The sequence below is a fragment of the Polypterus senegalus genome, chromosome 18, assembly GCF_016835505.1.
Source record: "Polypterus senegalus isolate Bchr_013 chromosome 18, ASM1683550v1, whole genome shotgun sequence".
NCBI classification, from domain to species: domain Eukaryota; kingdom Metazoa; phylum Chordata; class Cladistia; order Polypteriformes; family Polypteridae; genus Polypterus; species Polypterus senegalus.
The window spans coordinates 2685869-2698406 of NC_053171.1; the positions used below are offsets into that span (position 1 = coordinate 2685869).

The 12538-nt window shown below is 53.1% G+C and overlaps 1 protein-coding gene across 2 annotated transcripts in view; it reads right to left on the minus strand.

Annotated features, from left to right (window-relative positions):
• Positions 1 to 12538, minus strand: part of stxbp6 (syntaxin binding protein 6 (amisyn)) — an 88858-nt gene that overhangs the window by 55726 nt on the left and 20594 nt on the right. For both annotated transcript variants that reach the window (XM_039741410.1, XM_039741409.1), the window contains exon 2: positions 10980 to 11168. In XM_039741410.1, coding sequence (XP_039597344.1) covers positions 10980 to 11133 — 154 coding nt within the window. In that variant the 5' untranslated portion in view covers positions 11134 to 11168. The remainder of the gene's footprint in view (positions 1 to 10979; positions 11169 to 12538) is intronic.

Here is a 12538-nt window from a genome sequence, read left to right on the forward strand (position 1 = left end):
TTGTATGCAGAATGGTCAGCGACACCAAAAGCAAAGAGGACTTTGACTCCCACCTTCTTCCTTTCATTCATTTCACAGACCACCAGGGGTCAGACCCTCCAAATCTTGTAGTCAATGGCCAGATTAGCGGAGGTCATCAATGCTGAATTGTTAACAGCAGAGTGAAGAAAATAAAATGCAATCCAAGTTACCTCGAGCCGGTGTTCTCCTGTTGTGAAAAGGCCGCTAGACGTTTGATTTTTAAAAAACTCTTTCAAATCCAGTGGATTGCAGTTGCTTAAGGGGGCCGCTGGATTCGCCTTCATACCGGGGGGCCGACTCTTCCATTGTCCGTTTTCGAAGTTCACGTATGTCTGCGCTCACCGCTCACCTCAACAATCATTCAGAGCCACGTGGTGAACGTGAAGAGGCTGCTTGTCTGGCGGACTCCATTACAGCTGAGCCTGCAGTGATGAAACTCGACACGAAACAAAACTCCAGCTGGAAACCCAAAGTGTGTGGAATAACCGCGGAGTAGGTCAAAGGTCACAGAAACCGAACAGACGAGCACAGCAGGCGAGAGCTTTCATTGGTGTCCGAGTCGGTGGTGCGCTGGCACGGGCACAAAACACAAGCAGTGGAAGGAGGAAAGCGAAAAGTCCGCTCGACGTCCAGAGCCCTCATCGACACACAGTCTGGGGCATCGAAATCAATCAAAAGTGGACACGACTCGCACTTCTAATGCTACTTCTGGTGCCGTGAAAGATAGGGGGCATCGCCAGTCCATGTTTGGACCTTGGAGTCTGGACAGAGCAGCGCCAGCAGACAGCAATGGAGAAGGTAAGGAAGGACTCCGTGTTCGCAGCAGAGATGAAGATAAGAACGCAGCCGCCGTTATTCATCGCACAGCGGTGACCGTTGAGCCACAGGGGCTTATGGGACGGGCGTCTCCGAGTCTTTGCCAGTTTTGGGTATTGAGGTCAACACGGAGGACCCCCGATGCTCACCCAGCCTTCTATAAGAGGACTTTGCACCCATCTTGGGATCTTTTTACTGCTTGGAAAAGACTGAAAGGAGAGGCCCGGTGGTCCTTTGGTACCCAGTTTGTGTTTTTTTGGGAGTTTGTAGGATCTCCATTCAGTCTCTTCTGGTGAGCATTCACCTCTTGCAACTGCGCCTTCATTAGTGCTGCCATTTTGGGGAGACTGTTGTTGACCGTTGCCATGGTGTTGCGACTCTGTGGCGCGTGACGTCGCCAATGTGACAGTGTGAAGGTGATGGTCCCCGGTCATCTGACTGCGGATTCTCCTTTAAAGGAACTTTAGCAAGTCGATCAGCATGCGTTTGGACTTGCGGACTTCATTAGAACAATCTGGAAGACAGCAGGCCATTCAGCCCCACAAAGCTCGCCAGTCCTGTCCACTTATTAACATCCAGTCGAGTTCTGAAAGTCCCTAAAGTCCGCCACACCATTTGGTCGCTAATTCCAAGTGTCTTTGGTTCGCTCCCTAATGTCACAAGTTTCCAGCTGTGTCCCCGTGTTCTTGATGAACTCATTTTAAAGTCACCGTCTCGATCCACTGGACTCATTTAGAAAAGTGGACCCGACTGAACTCCAGTGGACCCAAAGGCTGGGACTTTAAAAGGAGGTTCCGGGGGGCACAGCTGGGTGCTTGTTCAGGGCAGACGGGACGAGCAGAGTGGCACACACACACACACACATGGACACACACACGGACACGGGCCGCGGTACAAAGCCTGGGCTGTGAACTTTCGATTCAGCAGGATTTTCCCTTTTGTCCGTACTCTCCAGCAGCGCCGTACGCCTCCTCATTCACACAAAGCTTTGGCTCGATGGCTGACATTTTCTAATCACCTAATTGCAGGCAGAAGGACCAGCGTTAGCAGAAAAACCCGCCGTTGTCTTCTTCTGTTTCTTCAGACCCCGCTCTTTGGCAGGCCATCCTCTGCTACGTCCAACAAGTCGGCCAGAAAGAAAGATCTGCTGGGCACACACTTCTCATGTGTGAGGGCACCACTGTAAAAGAAGGACAGGCAGAGGCCCACAGGCAGCCCTGGCCATGGCAATGCCCACAAGTGACATCCTTCAGGATAACTGTGGGTTCTGCACTACTGGCAGCACAGGAGAGATTTCATTTAGGAAATGTGGGAGATAAGCAGAGAGTCAAAGGGGTGCCCCCCACCGGGGAGGGCAGCATGACAAAGGTGCAGATAAAGAACCCGACCTGGCGTGCCATCTGCTGAGCTCCCACGTATCCAAACCTGCATCACCCCAGTGGCTGGAGCGTCTCTAACCTCACACAGGCCTACCCGTGGTACACCATGCAAGAGCCACCGGCAGACGGGCAGGTCAGGGTCGGGCAGCGGGTGGCATGAGCCTTGGCGTGCTGTTCAGTCACTCGGATGTTGTGCTTTTATTATTCCGATCTCACTGTTGTCTTTGGAGTGATTGGACTTGTCCAGAAAGTGACGTCTCCTATGCTCGGTGTCAGCAATGGCTCATTTGAAAGGTTTGGGCTCTCGGTGTGTCTTTGTGAAGCGACGTTGGGCCCGAGAGACGCTCGATTGCCTTGTCGGTTATTACTGAAGCACCGGGGGGCTGCGTTTGTGACCATCCGTCACGTGGACATCATCACTGCAGCCCAAAGTCTACCGAGCGAGCATCATCACACCAAAGCACAAAATGAAATCCACGAGGCCAAACGCTCAGGGCCAGTCAGAGGGATCAGGCACTACTGGGGTCCATTTTAGGACCTCCTCCAGCAACCCCCAACCCAAAACAGAGACAAACGCAAGTGGGGGGCTTCAGAAGGGGCGGGGCAGGGCAGCCGTCAATCACCGTTACAATGGCTCGCCTATTCTTAAGGCTGGCCAATCACAGGCAGGTGTTTATCTTGGGAGCACATTCTAGTCAGCCAATCCCGTCACTCCCCGTTGGTCGGAGGCAGCAGGAAGTGCGGGGGGCTTTGCGTGGGTCTCTCTGCTGGATTCCATCGCGTCTTCCGTCTTATTTTTAACATGCCGTTCCCTTGAGTGACTTCTCCTGCCTTTAACAAACCCTCTTTCGGTGTCTCGAGTTAGCCGTCTTGTTAAAGATGCCAGCCTTGTTTACCATTAATGCCACCGAGTGTTTAATTGTCGTTGATGACCCTAATTAACTGGCCTGTGGTGTGTAATCAGCTCGGGGTCTTCACTTTGCTTTTCTCTCTGTTTTTGACTCCTCTTCTTGAATTTCTGCTTTTTTTTTTTTAGTGTCATTGCTGTTATTTATTTCTTTGTTAATTTCATAAATTGAACAAAACAAGGAGGACGGAGCTCCTGAAGGAGTCATCCAGCCCAGCGTGTGGCGGCCTTCAATCAGACATGAAGGGAGAGGAGGCGCCGTAAAGCCGTTCACCGTTCATGTCGTGGTTTTGTGCATTTTGGGCTCCATCTTCGTGGTTACTTTGTACGTTTGTGTTCCGCCTCTCCCGTGTGTCCTCAGAGGTCGTAACCCTTGGTTACCCAATCGACGGCTTTAAAAGGTCATCAAGGGTAGCACTTCCTGTGCATGTGATGGCTGTTCTTGTGCTCAGCTTTCTGAAGCCCCTCGACTCTCTCGCCTGTGGCTCTGGCACACCGCACTCCTCTCGTGTTCTTCCCAGTTGTCACTGGCGTCACAGGTGCCAAGTTCACTTGTGAACCCCTTCGACTTCCCAGCTTCGACAGCCCTAGGCCCCCGCCAGTCACGTCCACACCCAGGCCCAAACACTCCTGTCGCTCCTTTAAGTTATAAAGAAAACAAAAGGAAACGGGCGCAGACACCGACCGTAGAATAAAACGGGACTGCGGCGTGAAAATAAACAGGCGGCCATTCGGGAAGACCGGTCTGGAGGCAAAGGTCCATCGGCCCAGAAAATGGCCGGAGAATTGAAAGGGGGGCCGCACACCGTGAGCAGGACGGCCAGCGTGGGGCGCCGCGCGACTCTAAATAGGCCCCGCCCCCTTTGACAAAGAAAAGCACAACACAATACAACAAACACGCACGGCCAAGCGGTGCGAGGCAGACACAGCAATCACCTTGAGCACACTAAGGCCATCTGCAACCTCCCTGGTGCCAACTCCTCGACTGGCACACTGTGTACCAACGAGACCCACGCCACGTCTGCTGCAGCTCTAGTGGTCCCACGTCAGGCTAACTGGCCCCTAGAGAAGGTGCAGGAATGCCAAGCTGGCATTGAAGAGTAAAGAAGCAGCTAATGAGAGCACTTGGAGAACGAGCTTGAACCCGTTTGTGGGTGGCAGGTGCCCCTCATTTTGGGACCGCCTAGAGGTCAGGTCTGAATGATCACTGCTCTCATACGCAGACGTGGCTTTGCCCTTTAAAGGTTAACAACGGACTGGCACTTGCACTTTTCTGCCGTCGGGTTTTCTTTTCTCCTCCCATTTTTTGGTTAAGCCATCCCATGAGGGCCACCATGTCACTTCATAAGACATGAAGACCGCAAGAGTTGTGCAGGAGGCTTACGTCAACTCCATCCAGCGGGCACTCAGCCCGAGCAGAACCTCCTTACCAAGCACTTTGATGGGTGCTGTCCTGGCAGCATCGGGCACTCGTCCATCGCTGGGCGTGCCGACATTCTCTCACACTGGGCTGCTGTGCAGGAACACCAGATTGTCGAGACTCAACCCCCATGCCAGTCTGACCCAAGTCTGCTGGGGCTGTGAGTAACAACGCCAATCACTACACTGCTGTGCCCCTGCCCAAATATCAGGAGACCCCCACTCCACAGCTTGGAGTGCCAAAGAAGAAACTCTTATGAATGAAGACTCGAGGTCAGCAGGGCTAAGAACGGGCCGTACTCCACTTACGAGCGACTTGTCACCCGAGGGCAGTGTGGCGCAAAACCAGCTGAGACGCCTATGCCCACTAAGTCCTGATCACAAGGCCAAAGCGATGTAGGACAACTTTAGAAAAAGGTCAATGCCAGCAGTGCCTGTGGCATGAAAATGGGAGAGGAGGAGAGTGGGAGACGCCGCTGCGGGTGACAGTGGACTGAGAGGACGGGCGGTCATTGAAGGAGCCCACATGGAGGGCATGCGAGATCACGAAGTGCTCAACACCTACAGAGACCCCCCGAGGGTTCTGACAAGCATCCAAAGAGTTGAGGAAATGGAGTGTGAAGACATCCTACCATGAGTAAGGAGAGCGAGGTGGCATTAATGTGGGCACAAGGGACCACTGGTGCCAAGGAAGAGGAGCAGGAGGGGAGCCGAAGAAGCCTATGATGATGTCCTCCATTGTGTTTATTGACATTAAAGGGCTATCTATCACAATATCACCACATAGTACAAGCAGCACAGGACGAGACTAAAGGATGTCACCAAGAGTGAAAGAGGAAAGGAAAGGCACAGGAAATTCCAAAATGGCAAAGGGACAGATGATATTGTGGATAAATAATCAGTGTGACTCATGATAAAGATGGCGATGTGCCAGTCCACGTGCCCCTTAAATCACATTTAAAAAAAAAAAAATCATCAACCAGTGGGTCACCTGCAGCCAGGGCTCACTCAGCCTTCACAGGTACAGTGGGGACACTGAGGGTCCTGGGGCAGTAAACGGGTGAGACACCAAAAAGAAAGAAGAAAGTGCACTCAGCATATCATGGACTTCGGAGTAACGGGAGGACGACGCCATAAACACATGACTGCTTATTCATGGGCGTACAACAGTGCCACCTGCGGGGCGATGGAGGGCAGTGCCCCACCAGCACTTAATACGGAGATGCCACTGACGACGAGATGAGAAAGGAATGAAAGTCTGAAATCATGCCAGATGAGTCAAACTAAGCCAACACCAGAGACCTGCAGCTGCCCTGGCACTAGTAGTCGCAGTGCCACTCTCCAGGTGACTTTGGTTTGTTCTGTTCCACTCTCTGGCATGTAGACCAACTTTGGCTCCAGGAGATGCCCACTTCAAGATGGCCATTGGACAGGCACAAAGTTTCACATCTGGCCCCTTCTCAGTAACACCTCAACACTGGATACGAGGCCACGAAGATGTCCCCCACCTTTGCCAGGATGTCTCAGTGCCCGCCCGCCCACTTCATAATAAAAGGTGGAGCTGGCTGCTGTCCACTGGCTCTCCAGAGACTTGGGTTCAATCCCCGCACCTTGGTGGGCGCTGCACGTGTGTTTCACTTGGGGGCTTCTTCACTTTCGCCCCATTTGCAAGTGGCTCTATAATCGACTGGAATTCCTTCAAGAGTCGGCGCCCATCTTGTTACCTTGGGCAGCAAACACTCTACAGCGTCATAAAGGGTACAAAGGGACGGAATGTGTGATGGAGGGTCCACTACTAGTACTTCCTGGGAATGAGAAAGGGAAGGAAGGAAAGACAGACGGAGAGATGGACACCATAAGGTGACATTAATACCTTCAAAGCAGTCAGCGGTCATTTAACCCGAGCTGGTAAGCCGCTCCTCTGACCTTGTGGTTCAGGGATTGGACGGAAGCCAGAAGGAGGCGGAGTCAAGTCCCGGCATGTGGCCGGATCAACAACGCTCCAAATTTCACAACAATGGACTTCCCAGAGGCAAGGGGAGGCGGGGCCACATCGGGTTAATTAAGTTTACTTCTGCTCCTTGTTCACCGTGGGTGGAGCCTCGGGAGGCGGGGCCACGTCGGGTTAATTAAGTTTACATCTGCTCCTTGTTCACCGTGGGTGGAGCCTCGGGAGGCAGGGCCACATCGGGTTATTTAAGCTTACTTCTGCTCCTTGTTCACCGTGGGTGAAGCCTCGGGAGGCGGGACCACATCGACATGACCAGTCCTGCACCATCACCAGCACACACGGAGCCTTTTAGACTTCATCCCCAATCTCGGATGAGACGGAGTGGCAAGGCGCCAGTGTAAATGCTGGACTTCCGAGACCCGCGTCACAGCAGCCTTCCATCACATCAAGACACGACACGACGCTCCGATAAAACTAAAACGCTGTCCTGGTCAGTTCAAAACATGAAGTTAAAACTTAAGTGACCAGGCCGCTGTCCAGCTTATTCGTCCACGGAGAGCTGAAGACCCCTAAAGCCCTATTGACCACCACACTCCTCAGCCACTTATTCCGTGTGCCTGTGGTTCTGTGAAGTCGGTCCTCAAGTTTCCAGCTGTGTCCCCGGACTCTCTTGTGACTTAATCAAGTGACGTTTTCTTTGGAACTTCACGCTTTCTGCCACTTGAGTATGGTTTGAGTTGATCAATAAACACGGTGGGCACTGAGAGAGCTGAGGGCATTGAGGGGACACTTGACTTGAGTGAAGAAAAACTGCATACGCCGCGCAATCCTCCTGCCATGAATGGGGTCTACCGCTAGGTGAAGGAGAAGTGGAGACGTCACCAAGACACGAGAGATCCCCCCGACACCAGCATGAACCAGAGTCTTCATGATGAGTGTCTGACACTAGGGGGCCGGGCCTACGATCAGCGGACAGACCCCTACTTCCTCCGTCTCCATTTTCTTCTGCATTCAGTTGGGGTCTTCTGCTGCAGACTTTCATCTTTCATTTGCGAATCCCAAAGGCTCAGCCGTCGGGGTCGACTTCCAGTAAGCCGACGTGTGTGGAGCGGCTCCGCCCCCCCGCCCCATCCCGAGGCCTCGTGAGACTTTCAACCACACCCAGCAAAGCAAAGCAACGCAAAGCGCGAGCCAAACAATTGGCGCATTGTGAGAGTGGCACGCCGGGCAGGTGACGCGCCTGAATAATTCAGCACCAGCCGGCCTGAGGAGACGGGCACCCAGACGGAGATGCACGGCACGGCGCGCCGCTCACTCAGGCGTTCTGTTAAAGTCCCGGAGGACCAGCGCCTCCTCCTCCTTCTCCTCCTCCTCCTCCTTCTCCTCCTCCGTCTGCAGGCGGACAAGCAGGAGAAGGGAGACCCGCAGCCTTGTTTACTGGCCAGTGCAGCTCAGCTTTACAGCGCCTTTCACTACGAAAACAATGAAAGACGCTATATAGAAGGGCCCATCGTGTCATATTCAGGTTACTCTAACTTATCACTTATATAGCACCTGTCATGGGGAGAACCACCATAAGGCACAGTGGCAAGCAAAATGCAAAACACGCCATAAGAGAAGGAGAGAGCCGGTCTGAAGCACAAAGACCACCACAACTCCGTGACCCCCGTTTACACAGCCCCTCACAGGCCAAGCAGTGCTGCCACACAATACCATTTATTGTTGTATAGCCCATAATCACACGCGCAGGGACACAATGGGCTTTAACAGGCCCTGCCTCTTGACAGCCCCCCAGCCGCGACTCTCTAAGAAGACAAGAAAAGGGAAACAAAATGGAAGAAACCTTGGGAAAGGCAGTTGAATGGGAGACCCCTGTCCAGGTAGGTGGGTGTCAACAGATGATCCCCCCGTACAGCACCTCCGCACATCCACCTGGTGTCCCTCGTCTCACCTACCAGTGCTCTGTCAGGTTACCCGACATCTATGAGCATCGCCCACGATGGTCCAGCGCCCCCCTCAGGACGAATTCTGCATTTCGCCCAGAGACCCCAACTCTAAATAAACCCCAAATTGGGGGTTTTAATGGAGGTCCATTAAAAATGGGTGAACAGGTGGGCTTTGAGTCTCACTGGGCACTGACTGAAGTTTTGCAGCTTTGTTGGCAGCCCAAAGCAAAGTGGCAGGTGACTCTCCGAGAGGGCGATAAAAAATGGCTGCCCCAGCAAGGCGCTATATGAAGCGGCTCCTTCTGCGCGCTGCAAGCACATTAGGCCTCAGGCAGGATGCGCCAACTTGCTTGTCTAAGAAATGAAAGCCTGAAAAGTCACAGCTGGTCCCCCTGCTTTTAACAGTCAGCATTTCATTTGGCATCCATTGCCTGGCACCACAGGGCCCACGCCGCGCCCGTTTCTGGCACCGTCAAAAACAAAATGCCTGAATGACTTAGAGGGGCTTTAAACATCCCATTGTACTCACCGACCACAATCCGCTTCCTAGTTTCCTGACATCCTGAGCCTCGAGCTGCCAGTTTCCAGCTTGGCATTGTGCTAATCCGTGCCTCAGCACATGCCCCCGAATGATTCCAACGGCCTGGCAGGCGACTCCATTTTCTACCATTCACATCGTCCAAGAGAAAAGCAGGAAAAGAGAGGAAAGACTTCTGGATTCCTAAAAGAGTAGTGCCCACTTTATGGCACCCAGAAACAGTGCTGGGGTTCAGGGGGCTACAATGACCCCCTCGCCAGGGCGGGTCTTGCTGTTTCCAGCCTTTGAGTTTTCTGGGCTGGAAATGACCAGTCAGCCCACTAAAGTCAAATGAGAGCCACGTCATCTCAGGGGGATCAGGAGAGGAGAGCCTCAGACAAGACCACCATTGGCCAATGGAATCCCCTCTCCGTCTCTAAAGGACAGCAGGCTTGGGTGGGCTTTCAGGAATGAGGACGACTGACAACCTTGAGGTGACCCCTGGTGTCTCTCTATACCACAGGGCCCACTCAACAGCCCAGCCACCCCCTTGAGGCAAAGTTCTGTCCATCATTAAAACAAGGAGGGTCAAATGGGACCACCGAGACCTTCAGGGTGTATTGGACAGACCCTTCGCACTCCCTCAGAGCTTACTTCCATACGCTGCCAAGCGCCCCCTAGAGGCCGAGCACTGACGTGCAGAGATGGATGACCCGACAAACTCCTAAGAGAAAGAAACCACCAGGCAGGCCCCAAATCAGATAAGCAAATGACAATCCTCAATGTCACCAATGTCACCGCAGGAGACACAGAGGACGTTAGCAAAGCAGCTGATAAAACGTTTAAACGCAGAGACGCCCCAAAGGTAAGACGTCACCGGACCCCCGAAAGGCACCGAGTAGTGAATGTGCCCACCTCTGCTTCAGGACAACGCATTACAGGGTCTGCATGCTCCCCCAGTGCCAATCTGGGGCATCTGTGTACATTAGATAGCTCAGTGTGGCCTGGCCTCCTGCCCAGTTTGGTCCTGCACTGTGGCCAGTGCTGTCCGGGGAAGTTCAACCCCCGTGACACTGAACTGGTTTGAGAATTTGATGTCATCAAGTGAGGAGTGCAGCAGGAGTGGGAAGGAACTGGCGGCCCTCCGGTCTATCCAAACGTCCAGTTTAATGTCTCAAGCCCCCTTATAGCTCCTTACACGTGTCCGGTGCAAGCAGGTCACTGGTGGGCACCTACCAGCTTCCCAACATTAGACAGACATTACATTCACACATGGCTCAAATCACGGACAGATGGACATCAGGGTGGACAGCACCAAAACTTGGACCCAGCCGTCAGCCTGCCGAGTCAGAGAAGGAACCCCCACCTAGGATTTCACATGTGCTGCAGGGAGAAAAGACTGGCAGTGCCAATCTGGAACCCACAATGGGTCCGAAAAAAACTGACCAGCTGTCCTGCCGACAGATGTCGATGGCACAGAGATGCTGCCAAGGACCACCGGTTGGAAGAACTCGGGTCAGACTGTCAAAGCAGAGACCCACTGGTGCCAACTGCAGCAGGCAGGACAACGCCAAAAGAGTGACCTTGGGGGATGTGGACATACTGGTGACAACTCAAGACACTTGGGCATCCGGGCATAAGAGAGAAGCCAGCCATCCTGTCCACAAGTGGCCACATTTCTCGCTGGCACAATAGTAAGAGGGCTGGCCACCCCCTCAGGGAGCTGTGTTCAAATAATTGACAGCTCTGGTTGCTCTGCCGTCTTCTGCCATCCCAAAGATGGCATGACCAGGGTCTTGAAACTGGACCAATGTGGCTAAGCACAAACTGAGTGAGGGGTGGACAGTGTGGTCCCTGTGCCAGGGTGGCATGTTTAACCTTGCACCTCAAAATGGCAGGCGTCTGTGTGTGTGCGTGCATGTGCTGTGATACACTGGTGTTCTGTCCAAGGTGGGCTCCTGCCTTCCACCCAACGCCACCCCCCAAATTGTATTACCAGGCCCGGCCCGATTTTTCGGCCTACCTGACAGACAGATGAAGGTCATGTAATCGCCCTGTCCACCGGTGGCTAAGAATGGGATCTTCTTCTTGGTCCTCCTCTTCACCTGCACAGCACCCAGCATCTTCTCATCGAAAGGAGCGAAAATCTCTTTGTTGATGGCAGACTTGGCACTCATTTTAAAGAGGGACGCAGGACAAGCGGAGGTCTTATCTGTAAAGGAGAACACAGAGGCAGATTGGACTGTTGGTCTAAAGCAGTGTGGAGCTCTTGGCCCAGCAGGACCCCCTGGGGGGCAACACAGCAGCTTAACTTGGCAGGCCCACCACCCATTCAAACTCCTGGAAAATGCCTGGGGGGGCCAGAATCGTTTAAGACTGGAGTGCCCCGTGCCCCTGTTCTGAAACAGACGGCACCCACCAAGATGCCAATGAGGAACAAAGAAAGGCTAGAAGGGCACCTGAGGGGGCAAAGGCCAGTGAGATAATAGCAGTGAAGACACAGCATCAGGGTGGCAGTCAAAAAAAAAAAAAACTCAGAGAAACAACCCTACCCCCCCCACTTATAAAAAGACCCTCAAACACGGCCTAGGAGACAAGGCCACCTGCTCAGCCCTCATGCCTCGTGGCGTACGTACTCATCGCTGTCCGATCAGCGCCCCCTACCTGCCTGGCACCACGTCAGATTCCACCCCCCATTTATCACTGCACTTGTTACACCAACACAATATTATATGCCATTGATCACATTATGCCAATGGGACCCCAAACCATGCAATCAGTGTGCACTGTCAGACATGGGTCACTAGGGGGCAACCACAAGGCCCTGATGAGAAGGGCAATACCAACCCCAGTAGCTCCGCCTCCTAACTACTGACCTTGATTGGGATAGAGAGACGTTGGAAGTGGGCGCTCATCCGAAGACCCCACATCCGAGTGTGCAGCTCGCCAGGCCAGCAGCATCATTCACTTACAGCGACCCCAGTGGTCAACTCATTTTCACACAAGGCTTTGTGTTGGCCATTTTGTCACACTACACACACCGATCAGCCACAAGCACTGCCAGGTGACGTGAATACCACAGTGACATTTGTCAAGCGGTGGCACGTCAGGCAGCAAGTGACCAGTCAGATGACAAAGCAAGTGCCGGGATCTGAGTGACTGTGATGGCCACAGCATCTCCAGAACACCAGGGCTTGTGCAGTGGTCAGTACCGGCGGAGTGGGTCCTGGGCACCTAAGGGTCACTGATGCAGGAGAACTTGGATGGGGTAGTGACCTCAAACGGTCCATCAGGGGGACACGCTCCCAAGCGTGCCACCCTAAACCGCCGCCTGTAAATAATCAAAATGATGGCATAGCATAAAAACAAAGCTGAACCATCAGGCGAGAAACTAAGGTCCCCACACGCCAACATTTAGGTGGAGGAGCGCCAACTTACACAAAAACAGCAAGGAGAAGGTAAATCAGCAAAATTCACAAGGATGGCACAATTCCTAACGCCACCATGGCAGGTCTGGGTGGTGTGGTTTTTTATGATTTAAAATACTGGCAGATAACGCCAACTTCTAAGCCCAGATGATGC